We start from the raw sequence: 24,149 nt of genomic DNA, 5'->3' as shown, positions 1-24,149 counted from the left end.
TAATGGACTAATTTTCTTTACCCCTTTATTTTCTGTCATCCTCCTTCAGCATAAGGTCACAAGACTAAATTACCATTAGCACATTTTTCTGAACTAAATTTGCAAACCTATTTGAACTTAATGTCAGGTTTATTTCATTTAATCAAGCCCAGTATATATCAATGATTCTTAAAATTTCAATACTAGAAATTTTTTTAAAAGTTACTTACTTCAAATTGCCCTTTTCATAAAGAAAAAATAGAACCTAATTTGGAAAATAAATAGTTCAAAGTTAATTCAAAGGAGCACATATTTAGATACAAAAAGAAAGTAAAACATTTTATTATCAGAATATTTTAGATGCCCTTCAAATGTAAATCAGTAGGATAATTGCCTCATTTCTCAGCACCTTTTTTTTTTTTTATTAAGTACACTTAATGGGAGGCTTTAGTAAAATCTGGCCATAATAGAAGGTGTCAAACTTTTCTGTGTGATAATTCTCTGTACATTAACATTCTCCATATACCTGTTTTTATTGCCATAAATTCAAACAGTTAAATTGAGGTCCTTCATATTTAGGGTCAGAAGAATCACAAAGATTTTTATAGTAAATGTGAGTGTGTATGAGATATCTGTGTATATTAGCAGGGAAGGATCAACAGTCATAGGATTGGGTGTGTTTCCCAACATTTCAGATATTTGTCTCTAATACAGATTTTTAGTTTCCTAATGTACTAAAACTCACTAAAAAAGCCAGGTGTGCATGGCCTATTGAATATATATAGGGAAATTCTGCCTAGAATGTTTGAAATGTGCCTCTAATTGTTAAAGAACAATATTGTCAAAGACGTTTTTATCATATTTCAAAAATCAATAATTTCTCTTTTGTGTACCTTTAATCCTATTAAATAGTTTAATCCAAGAAAATAGAACAAAACTTTGAATAAAATATATTTCCAAAGTGTATCTCTGAATAAATCTTAAAAAATATGATTTATCTCTGCCTTATACATTTATGTAAATGAGAATGTATTATTTTATATCATTTTCATTCAATTTCTTCCTCTTTCCATGCATTTAATTCCTACCCATATTCCAGGGTTTTGTAATTCTCTACTTCCCTTTCTCTTAATTATTTGAGTCCCAACTCCTTCAGGATGTCTGGTAAGTACCACTCAGCGCTCATTTGCAATACAGACCATTTATGCTATAAACTTTTAAAATTCATATATTTATTGTCACATTATATGCTTTACAATAACTACTACTAAAAACTCACGTTCTGTGTCTTCATAAATATTTAATTATTCACACTCACATAGACTCACCTACACATAAATCAGATAGATAGATAAATAGACAGATAGTTAGAAAGAATAAACAGAGTGTAGACAGAAGGGGACAGACATTAGATGAGTATATTTCCCGGTTGATAAATATAGTATATGTTTACATTTTCCACAGAAATACTCATGTGATAAGACTGTGAGAGATTGTGAAAAAAAGTAGTAAATATTATTAGTTCCAGAAGGCATTAGATTGTGAGTGCTACTGACAACTCAGAAAATTATTTCTCCTAAAAAAAAATCACTTTAAGAGATAATTAAGTGACTGTAAATAAGAGCCAGAGATTAATAACAACTTCTGGCATACCTAAGTCTCCTACGATGCCTTATATTTCTAAAACTATGTCTCCATTTGGTATGTTTGCAAGGTGAAGAATCACACTGTTGACTATCTAATACAAGTTTATTCTCATATCTGGTTTTGTAATCAGAAAGTTTAAATGAAGAGATATAGTTATCACATCAAAATAGCCAGGCCTGAGACTATTATAACTTTAAAAGTCAAACAAGTTCTGTTGTTTGCTAACATTCTCCTAATGTTAGACTAATATCTAATTTCTTGTTGTTCACTTGTTTTTTTCTAAAAGACCATATGAATCAGGTTTTTATTGTAATTACCATTCAAAATAAAATTCTAACACATTTATTTTGGAAACATAGAGTCCTCTATAGAAACCTTAGTTGATTATCATTATATGGCACCTACTAACCCAATCCTTAAAAATATATGATAGATGTAACACAGTCTTAGAAACAATGTCTCAGCTAACTTTACTTAGAGATACTTTATTCTGTGCTTTTAATTAAACAAAGAATGAAGTGATTGAATAAAGAGATATGTTTAAACAATGGTTGAGGGTACAGTGGTGGTCCAGATGCCAGAAGATCTAATTATAAGCACAGAAGCTAAAAATTCAAACTATTTGCAATGTGTTTAAGGTTTACTCTGCACCAAATAGGTAACCAGAGGGAAGTTTGCTGGACTGAATAATCATTAATACTGGTTTATATTCTTTAACGAGGCTATACATGAACATGATCTCATTTATGACCTCCTAGCCTTTATTTTTAAATAAATATTTTATTTCCTTTTTGTGAGAGAGAGAGAGAGAGAGCACGCCAGCACACAAGCGGGGGAGGGGGGACGCAGATTCCCCCCGAGCAGGGAGCCAGATGCAGGCTCGATCCCAGGACCCTGGGATCATGACCTGAGCAGAAGGTAGACGGTTAACTGACTAAGCTACCCAGATGTCCCACTTCCTAGCCTTTTACAATTTTTATTATTTATTTTTAAAGGTTTTATTTTATGTGCTCTCTACAGTCAATACGGGGCTTTAACTCGGAACCCCCAGATCAAGAGTCCCAGGCTCCGTCACTTTTTTTAGAAAGAGGTTATTAGGATACAAACTTTCAGTTATGAGATGAATAAGTTCTGAAATCTAATGCACAGTATGGTGACTTTGCTAATAATGTTGTATTATATGCTTGAATTTTGATGGTAAGTGTTCTCACAGCACACATGCACACACAAAAGGTGACTATGTGAGGTGATGGGTATGTTAATTAGCTTGATAGTGGTAATAATTTGACAATATATATGTTCATCAAATCATCATGTTGTAAACTTCAAATATATATAATTTTTATTTATCAATTATATCTCAATAAAGTTGGGGGGGAAGAGGCTAAGAAATCTCTATTTTAACATTAAGAGAGTGCTTTATTATATTAAAAGAAAAGGGTTCCACAAAACCACAGCCAGCAAAATTGTGGATAACACATAAACTTGGTGAGATTAAGTTTACTTAACTGAAATATTTCTATTAGAGTCCAGTTTCTATGACTGGCCAAATAAACAAACACAGTCAAGTTTAGAACATTGACAATCCATTCTGCTCAAATTTGCATGAAGTAAGTTTTAAAAAAGATGGAGTTCTAACAGAAATAGACTTTTGTTTAAATTTATTTCTGTCTAATGAATTATTATAACTGACATTTTTGCTTGTCAATATTAATTGTGTGGGCATTTCTAGAAAGTTCTTTACTTTTTTAAATACTTCCAAGAACCTGCATACTACAATCCCCCAAAAGTCTACAAACTTCTTTGCCTCATTTACTATACTCTTCTGCTCAGTAAGAACCTTTGCCTTTCATTTTTCCATTATTTATTATGTCAGCTCTCATTTCTTTTCCACTTCATTGCTTGTGCAATTTGGAAATAAATGGATTTCACATCATAAGACATTTCACTTGGTTATATCCTTCAGATAAATATACCGCTGTTTTCATTGTGATTTGGAAGAAAAGGAAAATTGGGGCACTTAAAGAAAATTTCATCCTGCTGATTAAAATACTGGTTATTGAAAAAATAGCTTATATTTTAAGGGTAATGATAATAATGAAATTGATATTTCCATATAGTACAGTACAGCCTATTAAAAATTTCAGTAAGTCTCATTTAATCCACACAACTGTCCTGAGAGATAGATAGACTCCCATCAACAGAGAATTTAAAAGTAACTGGGCTAACATATAGTGAGAATCTAAAGTATAGAGGTCGGTCTACAGTTACTGGGTACCATCCATTACATTTTCTTTTCATTTCTTTCCCTTTGGTGGATACCTGTAGGGAGGGCAGAGAGAGAGAGAGAGAGAGAGAGACAGGGTGTGTGTGTGTGTGTGTGTGAATATTTTGATAGCTTTATTGAAGTATGATTAACATACATTGCACTGCATAATTTAAGTTGCATAATTGACACCATCATCACAATCAAGATAAGCAAATATATCCATTACCCCCAAAGTTTTCATGTGTCTCCTCCTTCTACCTCTCCTCTCCCCTCCCAATACCTTGTTCCTAGATAACTTATCTGCTTTTTGTCACTTATGGATTAACTCTCAATTACTAAAATGTTCTATGAATTGACTCATACAGTATGTAATCTATTTTGTCTGGCTTGTTTGATTCAATGGAATATTTCAAAATTCAAAATGCCGGGTCTATCAATAGTTTCTTTATGTTTCTGAATAGTATTCCATGAATGGACAAACCACGGTTTATCCATTCACCTTTTAATGGACATTTGGATTGTTTCTGACTTTTGGCTATTGCAAATAAAACTGCTATGAATATTAGTATACATCTCTTTGTATGGACATAATGCTTTCCTTTCCTTTGAGTAAATACCTAGGGATTGCTTAGGAAATCTTGAGTAAAACCAGGTGCTTGGGTAGCTCAGTGGATTAAGCTTTGGCCTTCAGCTCAGGTCATGATCCCAGAGTCCTAGGTTTGAGCCCTGCATTGGGCAACCTGTGCAGTGGAGAGCATGCTTCTCCCTCTCCCACTCCCCCTGCTTGTGTTCTCTCTCTCTGTCAAATTAATAAATAAAATCTTAGAAAAAAACAAAGAGTAAAACTGATTTCCAGAGTTATTGTTACCAATTACATTCCAATCTCCCTTGCATGTTCTTCCAAATTCTTAACAATATGGTCCTTTTTGATCATAGCTCTTCTAATAGATGGGTAGTGTGATTTCATTATGGGTTCAATTTCATTTTTCTAATAACTAATAATATTAAGGATTTTGTCACATGCTTACTTGCCATCTTTATGCCTGCCTTTGTGAAGTATCTGTTCAAATCTTTAAGTCATTTTTATTGGGTTGATTTTTTTTTATCACTGAGTTTTGAGAGGGTTTTTTCGTTTGCTTGTTGTTTTGTTTTGTTTTTTGGTTTTTTTGCTTGTTTATTTGTTTTTTTTTTTTCTGGATACAAGTCCATTATCAGGTAAATTATTTGTTGCCAGTTTCTTCCTGTCAGGAGCTTATCCCGACAGTCTCTTGACAGTGGCTTCGAAGAGCAAACATTTTTCATTCTGATGAATTCTAATTTGTCAGTTTGTACATTTATGGCTTGCTTATTCAGAGGTCAGAAAAGCTTTTCTCTTATGTTTTCTTTTATAATTTTACGATTTTAGGTTTTATATTTTGAATTAATTTTTATATAGTGTGAGGTATGGATTTAAGATGTTATTGTCTACATGGATATCCAGCTGTTTCAGCACTATATATTGAAAAACTATCCTTTCTCTACTGATTTGTTTTTACTCTTGTAACGTCTGTCAAGTTTGGCTATTTGAGTAATGCTGACCTCATAGTTTGAGTTGGGAGGTCGTATGTCTTCTTCAATTTTCTGAAAGTTTGTGTAGAATTGTTCTTATTTTACCCAAAATGTTTGGTAGAATCCACCAGTGAAGTCATCTGACAATAGTTTCCTTTGTAAAAAGTATTTTTTTTTAAACTACAAATTTCATTTCCTTACTAGATATTGGGGTATTTGCTTGATACATTCTTTTTCCTTGCAAGCATTGATTGTTTGTGTCCTTTCAGGAAGTAGACTATTTTATCAAAATTGTCAAGTTTGTTGTCATAATGTTGTTAATAATACTACTTTATAACCCTTTAAATATCTGTGGAGTCCATAATGAGGTTACCTTGCTCATTCTCAATATTGGTAAGTTGTGTCTTCTATTTTTCCTATTATGTTTGGCTAGAAATTCAACAGCTTTATTGATCTCAAGGAAACAGCTTTTGATTTCATTCCTTTCATCTAAACTTTTCCTCTTATATGTTTCATAATCTTTACTTCAAATCTTTATTTTTTCCTTTTTCTTGTATATTTTGGGGTTACTCTCCTTTTCTCTATTTTCTGAAGGTGGAAGCTGAAGTCATTAATTTTAGATCTTATTTTTTTCTTTCTAATATAGATGTTTAGTGCTATAAATTCCCCCTAAGTATTGCTTTGGTGCTACCACAAACTTTAATATGCTTAGTTTTCATTTTCATTCAGCTAAAAATATGATTAATTTCACTTTTGACTGCTTCTTTGATCCATGGGCTATTTAGAAGTGTATTATATAGTTTCCCAATATTGATCTTTCCCCACGCCCCACAAATCACCCTGGCTGGAGAGCACAGGCACTCTTGCTGGTCCTCAGTGAGCACTAGGCAATGAGACCTCTAATCTTGCTGATGGTTTTCCCTTCAATCTTAGTTGTTTTCTTACACATATGGGCTGATCAGCACTCAGTATTTCCTGAGTTTTGTCTGTGCAACTCTCTCCTTTCCAGTATTCTGTCCACGAAATTCTAGCTGCCTAGGTCTTCCCAGACGTTTGGCTTCATCTTCTCAACTCAGGAGTCCGCTGGGATCTGCTGAGGTCCCCCTTCTGTTGCTAACATCTAGACACTTTCCCAAGGCTGCAAGCTGAGGCAAACTTAAGGGTTCTCTTTTCTTGATTCTCATCTCTCAAACCATTGTCCTGCTTGACCTGCTATCCAATGCCTTGATATTCTTATTTCATATATTTTGTCCATTTTTTGATTGATTCAGATGTGTGTGTGTCTGTGTGTGTAAACCTTGTACCTATTACATCAAGTCTAGATGACACTTTTTTTTTAACTCCAGTGTTTTATTTCAATAATATGAATATGGGTAAATATTTAATGTCTAGGATCTTAGGATGTCTGTAGTCATCTCAAAGGATGTTGCAGCAGTCTAAAAAGAACATTTTTTTTCTTTTCTAAAATTTAACCTCAGGATGTTTTAGAGCCACACCTTGGCTAACATTTAGAGCAGGAGCACTTTGTATAAGTATTCATATTCTTGTTTTAAAGGGATTTTCATGTATATTCTCTCATTTGATTATTTGTAGTCAAGGCCAGATTATTAAGGTCAAAGTTGTTACTAAGTGATGCTCAGGAGTGTCCTGACTTGCTCAAAGTTGCACAGCTTACAACCACTACAAGAATAACAGCCGCCATTTCTGACACACTTCATGTGTGGTAAGTACAGTGCTTAGCACTAGCTATATAATCTCATTTAAATCTTCCCCAGAAACATATCAGAAAAGTGTTACAATTTGCCTTGTGCTAGATATAAACAAATTAAAGCTTAGAAGACACACTTTATCCAAATTTATACAGCTGGGAAGTGTTCCAGCCATCGTGAACCCAGGCCGTCTGGCTCCCATTCTTATAACCACTAGTCTACCTCTCACAGAAGTGAGATCATCCTCTGACTGTCTTCTTACTCTCTTTTTCCATGACCTCAGTTGGTTCAACAATGGCAGATTATTTCACTTTAAAATGGACAAAACATTGTGTACTCTTGGGAATATTGCTCCTGTACTATTGCTCATGAAAGGCAATGGCTTTTGGTGATAATGCTTACTGGGTGGTACTTATGGTAGCATCAGGAATATCATTTAAAGAGAGATGACTCTTTTGATAGGGGTAAATTCATACCATACTGAGTTCATTTTGTCATCAATTATATGGATATTCATTTCTGAGTTCTTCCTACCTAAAATTTCAACCCCTACCCATCTCCAACATCTATCCTTTCATATTCCTCTTCCCTTATTTTTTTCTCTTTAACATTTATCACTAATATATTAATATCTTTTGTTTATTGCTTGTCTCCACTAAAATATAAGTGCCATAAGGACATACAGTTTTGTTTGTTTTGTTCACTATTGTATCCCCTACAACTAATGAATAAGAACACAACAACTACCGGTTAAATATATTAACATTGATGTTTAGACAGTATTCTTAGGATTTATGTTATTATGATTGTTATGTAATGGAGTGGAGAGCAATTCATGAGACCAAGTTTTCAGAAGCGTTAGGTCTACCTGAACACACTCACCGATATTGGATGTGTATCACTATGAGAGGCTAAGGCCTGTAGGAGGAAGATAAGATCACTAGATGAAACAACCATCTCAGAACTGTGGAAGACGATGACATTTGCTTGTTAGCTCCTCCCTTCTCTCCTGATAATACTATCAGCTGTTAGGACTGTCATGTTATGAAGATATAAATCTTAATGGGGTAGTAGTTGTATAATAGTAACATAGCCACTGGTCTCAGAATGCTGGAGTTCAATTCTCAGCTATTCTGCTTATAAGCTTTATAAGTATTAAAAGTCGCTATTATTCTATGCTAAAGATGTTTATCCTGAGAAGTCAAAGGATTCTTCAACCCTTTGAAACTGTATTCAAACTTACTGTGTGTAAGAGATAGGATGCATCTTTCTTGGGAGGTCTATAGTTTCCATCACATTTTCAACATCTTTCTGTACTTATAATACTCTGGGCATCAAAGATTGAGTGATACTGTTATGACTAAATCCACACAAATACTTTTCTTTGGATTGGCTTGAACTCTTTAGGGCCAGCCAAAATCCTAATATTTTGCAAGCCCTTAATATTTCTATGGTTTTTACTTACCCCACCTACATAGACTGGAGCTATAAAACATTAACTTCGCTATTATTATATTCACGTTTTCACGGTGTAGGTTAAGTTATTTGCCTTTACTAGCATGACAGAGTCAAGAAAATCTCATACATATTTTCATAAAATAAATTATTGCATTTTACTGTCAATAATACCTATGTATCTCTCTCAAGGAAATGTGGTTCTTTGAGAGCAAAAGCATCATGCCTTATTCATTTTTGTAGCCTCAGCAACTGAAAAGTGTAAAGCACATATTATATGCTCAATATATGTCTGTTGTATAATGACTGACCTGGATATTAGCCTCAGGTTTTCTGATTTTAAATCCTCAACATATGATCATTTCATTAGGTCACATATCTTTTCATGAAATTATTCTAAAGAGAGAGTCTCATTCTTTTGCTAATATACTGTTCTAGCATTTTCTCTCATTCAATAGCTACCTCAGCTAGAGTACTAACTATTAAGAACACATTTACATTCAAGTCATAAAAAAGAGTCTAATAGAAAGCAAAATAAATATTTTGTTTCTATTGAAAGCATATGGAAACTAAAGCCAGTGGTACATTTTAAAATATTCAAACCAGTCACTTTTTGCAGTAGTCTCCCTTTATCCATGGGTGATATTTTCCAAGACCCCCAGTGGATGTCTGAAATTAAGGATGGTACCACACCCTATATATACTATACTTTCTTCTATATATACATACCTATGATTGAGTTTAATTTACAAATTAGGCATAGTAAGGGATTAGCAATATCACTAATAATAAAATAGAACAATTGTAAGAACATACTGTAGTAAAATTTATGTGAATGTGGTCTCTCTCTCTCGGGAAATATCTTATTGTACTGTACGCACCCTTCTTCTTGTGATGACATAAGATGATAAAATGTCTACAAGATGAGATAAAGGGAGGTAAATGATGTAGGCACTGTGACATAGCATTAGGCTACTACTGCTGACCTTTGGACAATACGTCAGAAGGAAGATCATCTGCTTCTGGATGACAGCTGACGGAAGGTAACTGAAACTGCAGAAAGCNAGCATTAGGCTACTACTGCTGACCTTTGGACAATACGTCAGAAGGAAGATCATCTGCTTCTGGATGACAGCTGACCGAAGGTAACTGAAACCGCAGAAAGCGAAACCACAGATAAGGGGGTGTTACTGTGCTTTATTTCTTCAGAATGTCAAACAACCAATCAAAACTAACATCCTGTGTCATTTTCTAGGGATCTGATCATTCTCATGGACACCAGTTGCATTCACTCTCCCCCTCTGGTATCTGTTTCACCTACCATATTCCCCAATCTTCCTTTTTGGTGCATTTATATATCTGTTGCATTTTCTGATCATGTTCTCCTGGTGTTTCATGTTACTCCACTAAGCTGCTCCCTAACTTGTCTTTCAATTAGTTAGATAAAGAACATCCATCCGATATGGGAGCTATGTGATGAAAGTAAGGGGAGTCCACTGGCAGAGAACCAAGCTTAATAGGTGAGGAGAAAAATGGTGAACAGAACTCTTAGGAAAAAGAGTGAGGCAATAGGCTCACAGATAATAGCAATATTGCTATATTGATATTTTTTTCTTATGTAACCCCAACATTATGTAACCCACAACATCAAAAGAACATTGGTTAACAAATGGGTAAATATTCTCATTGCTACATCTCAAGGTAAGAGCAAATATTTTTTTCAGCTTTTGAATATACCACCTTCCTTCCTTCCTTCCTTCCTTCCTTCCTTCCTTCCTTCCTTCCGTCCTTCCTTCCTTCCTTCCTTCCTCTCCTCCTTTTCTTAACTGTCATCTCTTATTTTCTNCCTTCCTTCCTTCCTTCCTTCCTTCCTTCCTTCCTTCCTTCCTTCCTTCCTTCCTTCCTTCCTTCCTCTCCTCCTTTTCTTAACTGTCATCTCTTATTTTCCGTACTTTGAGAACTACACCAAGTGAAAAGGTTGGGTCCCCAAATGTCCCTAAAGGTTGAGCAAAGATATATCATATGCCTGATGTCAAGAAGACATTTCTGAGTACAGCACTAAATCTTGTGGGGCAAGTTCTAATCTGACTATAAGTACATAAACAAATATGGAAAGAATACAATTCCATTAGCTAATGATGTTCTCAGACATTTGGCTATAAGGAAGGTTTATAGGCAAAAATTGTATAAGAAGGCCATTTTAGTGGTTCTAAAATAAATCAGATTATCTGAGATCCACTAAATTCTACATTATATAAATTCAAAGTAATTGTTCTTATTCTCAAATTTTAACTTTTCTTACCATCATATATTTATATTTTGTTAGTGAAAAACAAACTTTACTTTCTAAATGAGGAATTAAAAGTCATAACTCTTGCACTTCATAGATAATTATATCTAAACTCTAATTATTTTATTATATGATTTTGGCAAAATCAATACAGTGTTTTGAATATTTCATGTTAAATTCTAGGAAGAAAGAAAACAACAGTATTATTAACTTAATTCATTTAAAAATAATAATATATGTGATTTGAAGAAAAAACAGTATTCCAGCATTTATCATTTGTTAGCATGAAGGCACATTTATGTGTCTGCTTTTTAGATTTCCAACTATAACAAAATATAAAAATTATTCATATGCTTTCCAATCTCATATGCATGAAGGATTAGTCCTTAATTTTCATTTGCTTGGAAGGCCATTTAATAAGTGAATTTGCATTATTCAAACTGATTCATCAAACAATAATGTCTATAATTGTGGAATCAATCATGCTACTTGCAGAATTATCCAGAGTTCCTTTGACCACAGGTTATTCTTAAAGGTATTTGAGAATAACCTCAGGCAGCACTTGCAAATTCAGGTAACATAAATACTTCCAAGTTTCAGTTCAAAAACATAATGTGATTTTATAGGGTAATGCTTTATTTAAAAAATAAAGCCTTTCTTTATTTCAAAAACTGAAAACCCTAATGTCTTTGTACTATGAGTAAAAGAATTATTTTTGAAAACTTTAAAAATAGCTATAATTTCCCATTTAACAGTAAATATTGCATGCAAAAAGACTCTAGCAAAGCTTCTAAATAAGTATTAAAATGACCATCTGATCAGTAATTTGCATCACTTCACAAAAAAAAGATTTGACAGTAAATTACTGGGTCTATATGTGCATGCTACAGCATATTGTGTTTAGAGTTAAAAAAATAAAGTAAAATGCAATTACCCTAAAAGACATTTCAAGATTCTCTCCACCCCAGATATCCATTCCTGCATCGTAAGTTCCTATCTCTTCAAAGTAGTTTCTGTCAATAGAAAATAGGCCACCAGCCATAGTAGGGGTCCTAGTTGAAAAAAAACAAAAAGAAAAGAATATCTTTTGAAAACAATGTGTGGAGTTTAATGAGACTGTAGCAAATAGTTTTGAGACATTTTTAATTAAAAAAAAAATAGTACTCAAAAATCTCAAACTGGAAACATAAAGCCAAGGTGTCAGAGGTTTTAAAATTAATAAGTAGCATTTTATTCCACATTTTCTGTAAAACTAAATTTAGATTAGTCTATATTTTTCTTACAGGTGATCAAATAGATAATATGGAAGGAACACTGGCCACTTAAGAGGGGGGCATCTATATTCCTTCTGAAAGGCATAAGTGAAGAGAAGTTAGTGTGCTTAGCCCTACCGGTAAAGAGATTAACTGGTCATGAAACCACCAGTTGTGATCTTTTGTCACCTAATTATAAATAATTTTAATGTGAATTCTAGAAACCTGTGGAAATGGTTTCTCTATGAAAAGATCTATAGTCTATTTAAATATGAGAAGTATTGAATACTATAAAATGTTTATAGGCAATAAGTATGTAACGATAGTTATGGAAGTACTGTTTTAAGGTAAGAGCTTTACATCTATTTGTTTATTCTTCTCTTTACCCAAATAAATTAACAGAGTTAATCATACAATCCTATGGATAAACATAAATCCCATATGCTTAGAAGGACATTTTGCAGAGCCTAAAACTTTTTCCTAGGAATAAATGCCTTTTGACTCTCACATTTGAAATTTCTCTATAGGAACTATGAAGTCAGATGTTAAGTTTTCAAAGGATTACTTATCAATTAATTTTAAACGGTTAATTAAAGTCAATGATTAATGTATGAACTATGCAAGGCTTCTTATATAAGCAGGATGAATTGAAACTAAAAAAGAAAATTATAGTTTTTCACAAATGGATCCATCTCTACTGACAATTATTATTTTTTTCATGTTAATTGTAGAATAGCAGTTTTAAACCTTCCTAGCACATTTGAGGCCCCTGAAGCACCTTTAAAGAACACATTTCCATGTTTGGGTATCACTCTCCACAAATTCAGATTTAATTGGTCTGGGGTGGGGCCACACCTTTGGTAATGTGTAAAGTCCCTTGGTGATTGTAAGGTGCTGCTAAAGAGGAGAAACAGGTCTAGGGGACTTGCAATGCTCATCCAAGCAGTCTGAGACAGTGAGAAAAATAACAAATGTTGCTTTCCTGGAGATCATATCCTCTTCTGCCACAGGATATGCTCATGTCCTCTAATTGAACAATGTAGTTTATTGAAAAGCCGCCAAATAATATCGTACTTGGATATCGACCATACTGCAAAGTTCTCTATTTCTCCCAGTGCTCTCACTGTTTTATACTCAAGCAATTAACTGTCCATCAGCTGGAGAGGCAGAGCCTCCTTAGTTTCAGAACTATTTTATTACTTCTGGTCTTGCTGCCTTGCTATCATGAACAGTATCATTGACCTTCTGAGTTATAATGAGAAACACTAACACAGCTAAACAGGTGATAATTATGGAGTAGCCATGACCCTCACCTGATTGGGGTTTTGGAATTCTGTGGCAATAACTATACAAGGTGTAATAGTGCTGGGTAGTCTATTTAATGAAACTGGGAACAAAAATTGCTGCAATTATCTTATCATAATGCAACCAAGTGCTTAAGAATGTTAAGTGATGCATTTTTAATGATCATTTCAGAGTGCCTACCCACTTCTCAATTTGCTAATAAAGTACTAATGCATTTAGCGTAAATACAGGCATTGAATTTCATCTTACTGTTGGTCCTAATTCCTACAAATATGTGAGAAGTATAATAAATGACTAAAATTTATATATTTAACCATAAGAATGACTCAAAAGTTTCACTTATGCTTAAAAAGTAACAAAAATAAGAACATAAAATCATAATTCCTCAAAAAAATCCTGTATTTTCTGAAGACAGATGCTCCTAGAGAGTTTTTTTTCCTTGTATTTGCCATGTCAGCTCTCAAACAGTCCAGAGACTGTGCCTTATGTAACATCTACAGCCACAGCCAGTGTTATGCAACATGTTCTATTCTAAGTTAACTGCTCTGTACTGTCCCTAATGAATTATTTGCATATGCCCGTGTGGACCTTAAGCGTTCAGGGTACCTAGAAAATTAAAAATCTATCTATGGCCTAACCTTATTAAGCAATTTAGCCCATTGGCTGGGGAGGGGGGGAATAATCAGCCCAAAGGCTGTGAATTTTGCTTACCAAACAGTCAGTAGGTGAAGATGAATTGAGTTAGTAGAAGTAAAGCACTTAGCACAGTTCCCAGCACATAACAAATAGTTAATAAGGTTAGGTGGTATTACCTTTGTCTCTGTCGTCACTGTTGTTGATAATCATTCGAATCTACTTCAGATCCAAGATCTTGAAGTCTGAAATCTGCCTCTGTGAGACACAACTTTCTATTTTTTAACCCCTCTTATTTCAATCTTATGACAGTCAATTTTTTATTCTATTTTCGTGTTTGGGGTTCCTTAGCTACTCCTTATTCTCACATAATAACCCCCTGCAGGAATTGTTCCTTTCCCTACTCTCACTCACTCGCCAAGGTTCTGCCAGGCCAGTGGGGGAAAAAATAGCTTAGCATCCTAAGTTCTCTGTCCTTCCCTTATCTGACCCAATTCTCTTTTTGTAGATATCAGTGTCTGGGTAAACCTACCCTTGCATTATCCACTTCTGCTCCTAGGAGCCAGAGAATCTTGAGAAAGTAGTAAGATGAGGTCAACTGGTAATACTTCAAGTCCAAATACTCTCTGCTTAGCCTACAAACAGCTAACAATTCTTTTACTGGTGTTAATTTGTTCACCTGTCTCATTTTTTAACTGATTCTTATCTACAAGTTTGGGACTCCTCAAAAAACTGGAGATTAAGGCAATACATGAAATAAAAATTCCCTTGTGAAGCCTAAACGCCTCCAATCTCTACCTCAGTATGTGTATGAATCCTCTCATGGCCTCTTCCTTCCTCCTGCCTCAGAGGAAAGAACACCTCCCTTCTTCACTGTGAGCTAAGTCACTCTTTTGGCCTCAGCCAGCTCTTTTCTGACTACTCTTTCAGCCAGTTGCTCATTGACTATTACATCTATGTTTTATGCCTTTGATTTCTAGATTGTCCCCTTGAGTTTATGATACTGCTCGGTCAAGTTCTATCCTAAACCAAAATAGTTCTTCACTCCATCCTACTACTCATTCAAACGAGGGATATATATTTTCTATTCCCTTCACTGGTAACCTTATTGAAAGGATGCTTTCTCATACTCCCTCAACTCCTCTTGACCTTCTAACTGGAATCTGGATCCTGCTCCCACCTCTTCAATAACTCCTTTCTGAAAGGGCCCTGTTGATTCTGAACTTCAATAGGCTTTCCTTAAAATGTCTTCCTTTGGAAGCATTTGAACACAATTCAGCCTCCCTGCTTAAAACACTTTTCACCCCTAACTCCAACTGCCTTTTTCCAGAGAGTTTTTTCCTATTCATTTTGATTCTTATTGATATCCCTTCCTCTTCCTTTTCTTTGCTGGCTGTCTCAAGTTCCTAATTCCATATTTGTGACATGAGTGTAATATACAACTATAATACAATAATTATATAATATATAATATAATTATAATAAAATTATATAGATGTTTGCACTTAATAATTATCTACTTTTGTCCCAACATGTAGTCTTCCCAAGAGCATGTCAGTGCAACTTTCCTCTTCCTATACTCTTTACCTGTAGAAGCTCTTTCATTGTATGCCTTTAATTGTCCTCTCTGTGAGGCAGAGCCTTAATCTGTGTTTTCTTTTTTCATTGCTTCTTTCTGCATTGTTTGTGCTTTTCTAATTACTTTCTAGATGTTTTCTTAAAACAAATTCCTCTGCTCTGAGTATGCAACATAGCACTGAGAACGTGCTACCCTTCCATATATGCTTCTCCTTCAGTGTCCTCTATTTCCTTCCAGAATTTCAATATAGAAGGATAAAACCCCTTTTAGCAACTTTCTTTTCTGTACACCATTCAATCATTTACCCAAATACTTCTTTTTTTTTCCACAGTATTTTTGACTCCTATCTCTGTTCTCTGTGATCATCGTCATTATCCAGTTTTAGTCCTCTTATTTCCAACTCTTTTATAAGGAAATCCTCTTGCTTCTAGAGTCTGCTGCTTCCAAAATTTATTCTACAAACCATAGCCAGATTAATCTCTCTAAATCAAAACTCTTCTGAAACAGCTTACCAGATGTTTAAATACCTATTTTAAGAAATAAATTCCAGAGGCGCCTGGATGGCTGTGTGTGTTAAGCTTCCGACTACTGATTTCAGCTCAGGTCATGATCTCAGGGTTGTGAGATCAAGCCCTGTGTCCGGTTCCACGCTGAGCATATAGCCTGCTTAAGATTCTCTCTCTGTCTCCCTCTGCACCTACCAACCCATCCCCCCACTGCATACTCTTTCTCTTAAAAAAGAAGAAATTCCAGCTCCTGATGTGGTGCCACTCAAAGAGCATCTCCATTCCTTTTAACAATTTCCCTGTATTCAAAGTATTCAGCTGTTTATAGGAACTTTCCCACCCCGGTGCACGTGTCCACAGCCACTTGTTACTTGGATTCCCCCTTTTAAACTTCCGGTGTATGTTCAAACCTGCTCTATTCTTAGGCCAAGGACGATTATTCCATGCAGCCTGCCCTCAGTACAGCCGCCGTCCCTCCAATCTGGATATAATCCTTCCCTTCTGCCTCCTTCAGTAGCCCTCAGTCTCCTTCTCTTGCTCAAGGCCCTTTGTCACTTCTTTTTGAGTATTACATTTATTTCTGCATATATTTTACCACCTTTATACATATAGCTAATATATTGGTTTAATATTATTAGACTATTAATAGATATTTGTTAGTGAAATAAACAAATAAGCACGTATCCCCAGTGGCCACAAAGCAATCTATCTGTAAGTTNCACATAATAACCCCCTGCAGGAATTGTTCCTTTCCCTACTCTCACTCACTCGCCAAGGTTCTGCCAGGCCAGTGGGGGAAAAAATAGCTTAGCATCCTAAGTTCTCTGTCCTTCCCTTATCTGACCCAATTCTCTTTTTGTAGATATCAGTGTCTGGGTAAACCTACCCTTGCATTATCCACTTCTGCTCCTAGGAGCCAGAGAATCTTGAGAAAGTAGTAAGATGAGGTCAACTGGTAATACTTCAAGTCCAAATACTCTCTGCTTAGCCTACAAACAGCTAACAATTCTTTTACTGGTGTTAATTTGTTCACCTGTCTCATTTTTTAACTGATTCTTATCTACAAGTTTGGGACTCCTCAAAAAACTGGAGATTAAGGCAATACATGAAATAAAAATTCCCTTGTGAAGCCTAAACGCCTCCAATCTCTACCTCAGTATGTGTATGAATCCTCTCATGGCCTCTTCCTTCCTCCTGCCTCAGAGGAAAGAACACCTCCCTTCTTCACTGTGAGCTAAGTCACTCTTTTGGCCTCAGCCAGCTCTTTTCTGACTACTCTTTCAGCCAGTTGCTCATTGACTATTACATCTATGTTTTATGCCTTTGATTTCTAGATTGTCCCCTTGAGTTTATGATACTGCTCGGTCAAGTTCTATCCTAAACCAAAATAGTTCTTCACTCCATCCTACTACTCATTCAAACGAGGGATATATATTTTCTATTCCCTTCACTGGTAACCTTATTGAAAGGATGCTTTCTACATACTCCCTCAACTCCTCTTGACCTTCTAACTGGAATCTGGATCCTGCTCCCACCTCTTCAATAACTCCTTTCTGAAAGGGCCCTGTTGATTCTGAACTTCAATAGGCTTTCCTTAAAATGTCTTCCTTTGGAAGCATTTGAACACAATTCAGCCTCCCTGCTTAAAACACTTTTCACCCCTAACTCCAACTGCCTTTTTCCAGAGAGTTTTTTCCTATTCATTTTGATTCTTATTGATATCCCTTCCTCTTCCTTTTCCTTGCTGGCTGTCTCAAGTTCCTAATTGCATATTTGTGACATGAGTGTAATATACAACTATAATACAATAATTATATAATATATAATATAATTATAATAAAATTATATAGATGTTTGCACTTAATAATTATCTACTTTTGTCCCAACATGTAGTCTTCCCAAGAGCATGTCAGTGCAACTTTCCTCTTCCTATACTCTTTACCTGTAGAAGCTCTTTCATTGTATGCCTTTAATTGTCCTCTCTGTGAGGCAGAGCCTTAATCTGTGTTTTCTTTTTTCATTGCTTCTTTCTGCATTGTTTGTGCTTTTCTAATTACTTTCTAGATGTTTTCTTAAAACAAATTCCTCTGCTCTGAGTATGCAACATAGCACTGAGAACGTGCTACCCTTCCATATATGCTTCTCCTTCAGTGTCCTCTATTTCCTTCCAGAATTTCAATATAGAAGGATAAAACCCCTTTTAGCAACTTTCTTTTCTGTACACCATTCAATCATTTACCCAAATACTTCTTTTTTTTTCCACAGTATTTTTGACTCCTATCTCTGTTCTCTGTGATCATCGTCATTATCCAGTTTTAGTCCTCTTATTTCCAACTCTTTTATAAGGAAATCCTCTTGCTTCTAGAGTCTGCTGCTTCCAAAATTTATTCTACAAACCATAGCCAGATTAATCTCTCTAAATCAAAACTCTTCTGAAACAGCTTACCAGGTGTTTAAATACCTATTTTAAGAAATAAATTCCAGAGGCGCCTGGATGGCTCTGTGTGTTAAGCTTCCGACTACTGATTTCAGCTCAGGTCATGATCTCAGGGTTGTGAGATCAAGCCCTGTGTCCGGTTCCACGCTGAGCATATAGCCTGCTTAAGATTCTCTCTCTGTCTCCCTCTGCACCTACCAACCCATCCCCCCACTGCGTACTCTTTCTCTTAAAAAAGAAGAAATTCCAGCTCCTGATGTGGTGCCACTCAAAGAGCATCTCCATTCCTTTTAACAATTTCCCTGTATTCAAAGTATTCAGCTGTTTATAGGAACTTTCCCACCCCAGTGCACGTGTCCACAGCCACTTGTTACTTGGATTCCCCCTTTTAAACTTCCGGTGTATGTTCAAACCTGCTCTATTCTTAGGCCAAGGACGATTATTCCATGCAGCCTGCCCTCAGTACAGCCGCCGTCCCTCCAATCTGGATATAATCCTTCCCTTCTGCCTCCTTCAGTAGCCCTCAGTCTCCTTCTCTTGCTCAAGGCCCTTTGTCACTTCTTTTTGAGTATTACATTTATTTCTGCATATATTTTACCACCTTTATACATATAGCTAATATATTGGTTTAATATTATTAGACTATTAAAAGATATTTGTTAGTGAAATAAACAAATAAGCACGTATCCCCAATGGCCACAAAGCAATCTATCTGTAAGTTAAAATCACCTGCAATTTTATTTTGGAAATCACAAAAATAATTCTTTCTTTACATCTGCTAAACTGATAAGTAACAAAGATGTCTTGGCTCATTCCAGGACTTTATCATCTAGTAGAGGTTTTGGGGATTGAGTTTGGAAGCAATTTAGAATTAAAGATACAAAGCTTTTTAACAATGTAGACTACAGGAAAGGATTCCAAAAAGTAAGGATTTGACATGGAAAAACATTGCAGTATTTCACCAGAAGTTGGCAAAGTTAAAGAAATTACGGTAGAACACGTCTGATTATTCATTAATGCTAAACTGTGATCTACGTTTTCACCAATAAGATGATAAGTCAAGTATTTCACACTAGGATAACCATCACATGTGTGAAAAGCAGGGAGACCACAGGAGACTCAAGAGAGGGGTACGTTTAGTGTTGAGGAGCACTTTGTATCTAGACTGACTGGGGTTAAAACTCAACCGCACAGTGTGACCTTCGGTAAGCCACTTAAACTCTGTGTTCCAGCTTAATCATCTATATAATGAGGGTCTATGTATTAATGAATGTAACACTATTATAGTACCAGCACAAAACAAGAATTACACATTTTAAATATTAATTTTAATAAGGAAAAGAAAACATCTGTGTTTGGCAAGATTATAATCAGCTTTTTAAAAATTATTTTCAGAGTCTAATTAATTTTTAATAGAATTGTAGTATTTTAGAACTTTAAGGTCTCTATAGATCTGGTCAACCAAATTTAGTTGCAATGTGTTCAAAAGACTTGTTCAAGGGGCGCCTGGGTGGCAAAGCGGTTGAGCGTCTGCCTACAGCTCAGGGCGTANGGTCTCTATAGATCTGGTCAACCAAATTTAGTTGCAATGTGTTCAAAAGACTTGTTCAAGGGGCGCCTGGGTAGCAAAGCAGTTGAGCGTCTGCCTACAGCTCAGGGCGTAATCCCAGCGTTATGGGATCGAGCCCTGCATCAGGCTCCTCCGCTATGAGCCTGCTTCTTCCTCTCCCACTCCCCCTGCTTGTGTTCCCTCTCTCACTGGCTGTCTCTATCTCTGTCAAATAAATAAATAAAAATTAAAAAAAAAAAAAAGACTTGTTCAAGAGCCCCCAGGTAGTCAGTGGCCCAATTAAGGAAACAATCTTTTCTCTTTTCTCTTCCCTTTCTTCCCTTCCCTTTCCTTTCCTTCCTTCCCTTCTCTTCTCTTTTCTATCCTTCCTTTCTCTCTCCCTCTCTCTACATACCTCTCTCCCTCTCTACCAATTAGTCATCTCTCAATTTATACATATACACCAAGGAATTTGGGATAGCTAATTGGAAATACACTTTTCCTGATTTCAAGCCCCAAATTTATGCACTGTGTTTTCCTATGAATTTTATCACTGCTCTTCAAAGCAATTACTTTCAAAGTTATTGAAACATCATTTCTTCTCACTTTTCCCTTTAACATATCGGGATTCTTTTCATCTCACTTGGTAACTAAGTAAGGTCTCTGGGGAAAAAAATCTAAAGGTTTGAGAGACTATAGATCAGTTTCAAGCTGTGATTTGCAATGGCCAAATAACACAATATCTAGACTGTAAGTATATAGCTCTGTGTTAATAACATTTCTCATATATTATAAGCCATAATAAAGGGAAATGATAAACATGAATATTTATTATTTACACAAATGTGAGGCAAAATAGCGGAAATATTCACATAAACTAATTTTTTTTAAAAAAATCATAAAATATAATTTGGTTAACCATTTTGCAGGTTTAGAAACCAGAAAATTAGATGCTGTGAGTTTCTCTCTTTCTCTCCTTACTCTGTCTACTATCGCCAATATAGAAAGCAGAAGAGACAGAAGAAGCAAAAGTATAACTATTATTCTATTAGAGTGATGAATAATCAAATGTTGAATGTTTTTCAAGGTTTTTACAGAGAACAGAAATAATGCACACCATGATACTCAATTGAACATATACTTGGTAAGAAGGTAGCGCTTTTGGTAGAGAAGGAACTGTCGCTTTAAGAGCCCATGCTGGCTTAAGCTCTGAACAAGGAAGCATGCTCAATCCTTTAGTCTATGGAACACAAAAACAGTTTCAAAGCTATTTTTAAAGGATAAGAAAGAGGGGGAAAAAAAGAAGAAGAACAAAGAAAGTTCTGCTTAGTATGAGGAAATGCTTGCTTTGCTGCCAAAGATCCCATTTACCAACACTATTGGAATCAAATACCTTAACTCTTGCTTAAAGACCTACAGGCAAGGAAAGGAAAAGTTATTTTTTTTTCCTTTTTCCTTAATTCTTTTTCAAAATCCTAACAACCTGATAAAATCCTAAGCTTCCAAGAGGATGTAAGCAATTGGTGCACATTTTTTATCTTTCCTTTTACTTTCATTTTATGCGTAGGAAGAGTCAAAATCAACAATAGGGCCAGATGTTTTTAAACGTTTTGGTTAATACCCCCTTTTCATCCCATCTCAACAGACTGCTAGGAAAGTCTTGTAAATTATCCGCTAAACCATTAAGAAATAATATAATATAGGGGCACCTGGGTGACACAGCGGTTAAGTGTCTGCCTTCGGTTCAGGGCGTGATCCCGGCGTTCTGGGATCGAGCCCCACATCAGGCCTCTGCTATGAGCCTGCTTTTTCCTCTCCCGCTCCCCCTGCTTGTGTTCCCTCTCTCGCTGGCTGTCTCTATCTGTCAAATAAATAAATAAATCTTTAAAAAAAAAAAGAAATAATATAATATAAATGTGCTGTTTTCTTGAAAGAATGTAGATTCACATACTCCACCTAAGGTGGGATTTTTTTTTCTTTCAAATTCAACGTATATTAGATTTTAACATGAGTAGGTAAGAATGCTGAACAGCTGGAATATTCCAAAGTTTTTCTTTCAAACTTTTTTCTTCAAAGCCTTTGTTCTTCACATAATTTTGACCCTTCCCTGTGCTTTGCCTTAGTATCTTCTACTATAAAGAAGTGTCTCACAGGATTTGAGAGTATCTCTGCTTCTTTCCTCCAATGTAAAAATGTATTTGCATTAGCTTGAGAAAAATCTAATAGAGAAAATCTGACAGATAAAAATTTATATATATATATATATTTTAAATTTTATTCATTTATTGGACACACAGAGAAAGAGAGAAAGTACAAGCAGGGGGAATGGCAGGCAGAAAGAGAAGCAGACTCCCTGCTGAGCAGGGGGCCAGATGTGGGACTGAATCCCAGGACCGACCTTGGGATCATGACCCGAGCGGAAGGCAGAGGCCTAACTGACTGATCCACTCAGGTGCCCCAGCAATGTATTCTTAGTTGCTATTAAATAATATGAAATACTGTGTTTCATTTGTAAAGCATTTTACAGAATAAAATAAGTGTTTTTTTTATTATACTTACCAGGGGAACTATAAATTAGAGTCTGGTAATTTTGGGAGGTAATCAAACTGGCAAAAGGTATCAAAAATATTAAGACAAATTTCATGTTTCCTAGTTGCTTAATTCTAAAAAGACCACATTATATGCAAAAAATCAGAAGATAAAACCGGCAAAATCAAGTCTAAAAAAACCTCTCAATTGTCTTAAAAAAAAATTAAAGAGCTGGGGCACCTGGGTGGCTCAAGTCCCATATCAGGCCTCCATCCTCAGCGGGAAATCTGCTGAGGGGATTCTCTCTCTCCCTCTGTCCCGCCCCCTGCTCTCTCTGAATCTCTCTCTCCCTCACTCTCTCTAAAATAAATAAATAAATCTTAAAAAAAAATAAAAGAACTAAGTAAATGGCTGAGATGCTAGCAGCCATTAAAATTTTTGAGAAAAAAATAGTAATGGCATGGAAAAAAACTAATAATAAATCAATTTTTAAACTGTGGAAAAATCTGGGGCACCTGGTTAGCTCAATGGGTTAAGTGTCTGCCTTTGGCTTAGGTCAGGATCTCAAGGTCCTGGGATTGAGCCCTGTATCCAGCTTCCAGCTCAGTGGGAGTCTGCCTCTCCCTCTGCTCCTCTTCCAGCTTCTGCTCTCTTGGTCTCTTGCTCTCTCTCTCTCTTTCTCAAATAAATAAAATCTTAAAAATAAATAAATAAATTGTGGAGAAATCTATCTGAAAAGAAAGTCCCTGGAAGGAAATATAATAAAATACTAAAAGAGGTGGCTCGCTGGTGTTCTGCTTCTTTATACTTTTAGATACTTGTCACATTTATTTAACAATGCATATATTTGTTACTTAGATTTTCAGAAATAAATTTAAAGTAACTCTTTCACATATATTTCCCATGTAATATGTTAGCACTTCATGAGTTAAGCAAAATGGAATAATTTTCCTTTTCATAGTTGAGAAGAATGGGTAATTTACCAATAGAAGGAGCTTGAATTAAAACCCAGATCCTCCAAAGCCAGCCTCAATGCTTCTTCTATGATATCATACTAGAAGGTTACAGGAAATAATATATGTGAAATGTATGAGTTTTTCACAATAAAGGAACAATAATTATAATCTGACATATTATTAATAATGTTTAATTTATTTGATTTTCTTTATAAATTCCTAATTCCAGTTGAGAGAAAAATAAATGCATAATATCAGGCAAATGTTAATAAAAAGGGATATCTAAGTAAGTAAAAGGTGTAAGGAATAAAATTCATCATTACACCTATGTTTGATTTATTATGAGAGCAAATAGTAGAAGAAAATCTAAGAGTCTTTTGTTTTACTTTAGGAAGATACTGAACATTGTATTCCAAGTAAGAATGAAAAAAGTCATGTCAAGAATATTAATAATGACTAAATGTAAAAGAGTCCATAAGGTAAGACAGAAAGAGTAAAGAACGCT

The 24,149-nt window shown here is 35.2% G+C and overlaps 1 protein-coding gene across 2 annotated transcripts in view; it reads right to left on the bottom strand.

Annotated features, from left to right (window-relative positions):
- GALNT13 (polypeptide N-acetylgalactosaminyltransferase 13) overlaps positions 1 to 24,149 on the bottom strand; it is a 522,090-nt gene that overhangs the window by 159,977 nt on the left and 337,964 nt on the right. For both annotated transcript variants that reach the window (XM_019799151.2, XM_019799150.2), the window contains exon 8: positions 11,832 to 11,949. In XM_019799151.2, the coding sequence (XP_019654710.1) occupies positions 11,832 to 11,949 (118 nt within the window). The remainder of the gene's footprint in view (positions 1 to 11,831; positions 11,950 to 24,149) is intronic.

This window comes from Ailuropoda melanoleuca, chromosome 2 (genome assembly GCF_002007445.2).
Source record: "Ailuropoda melanoleuca isolate Jingjing chromosome 2, ASM200744v2, whole genome shotgun sequence".
Classification (NCBI taxonomy): Eukaryota; Metazoa; Chordata; class Mammalia; order Carnivora; family Ursidae; genus Ailuropoda; species Ailuropoda melanoleuca.
Note: the sequence above shows the minus strand (reverse complement) of the source record. Positions and strands in the feature narration are given on the sequence as shown.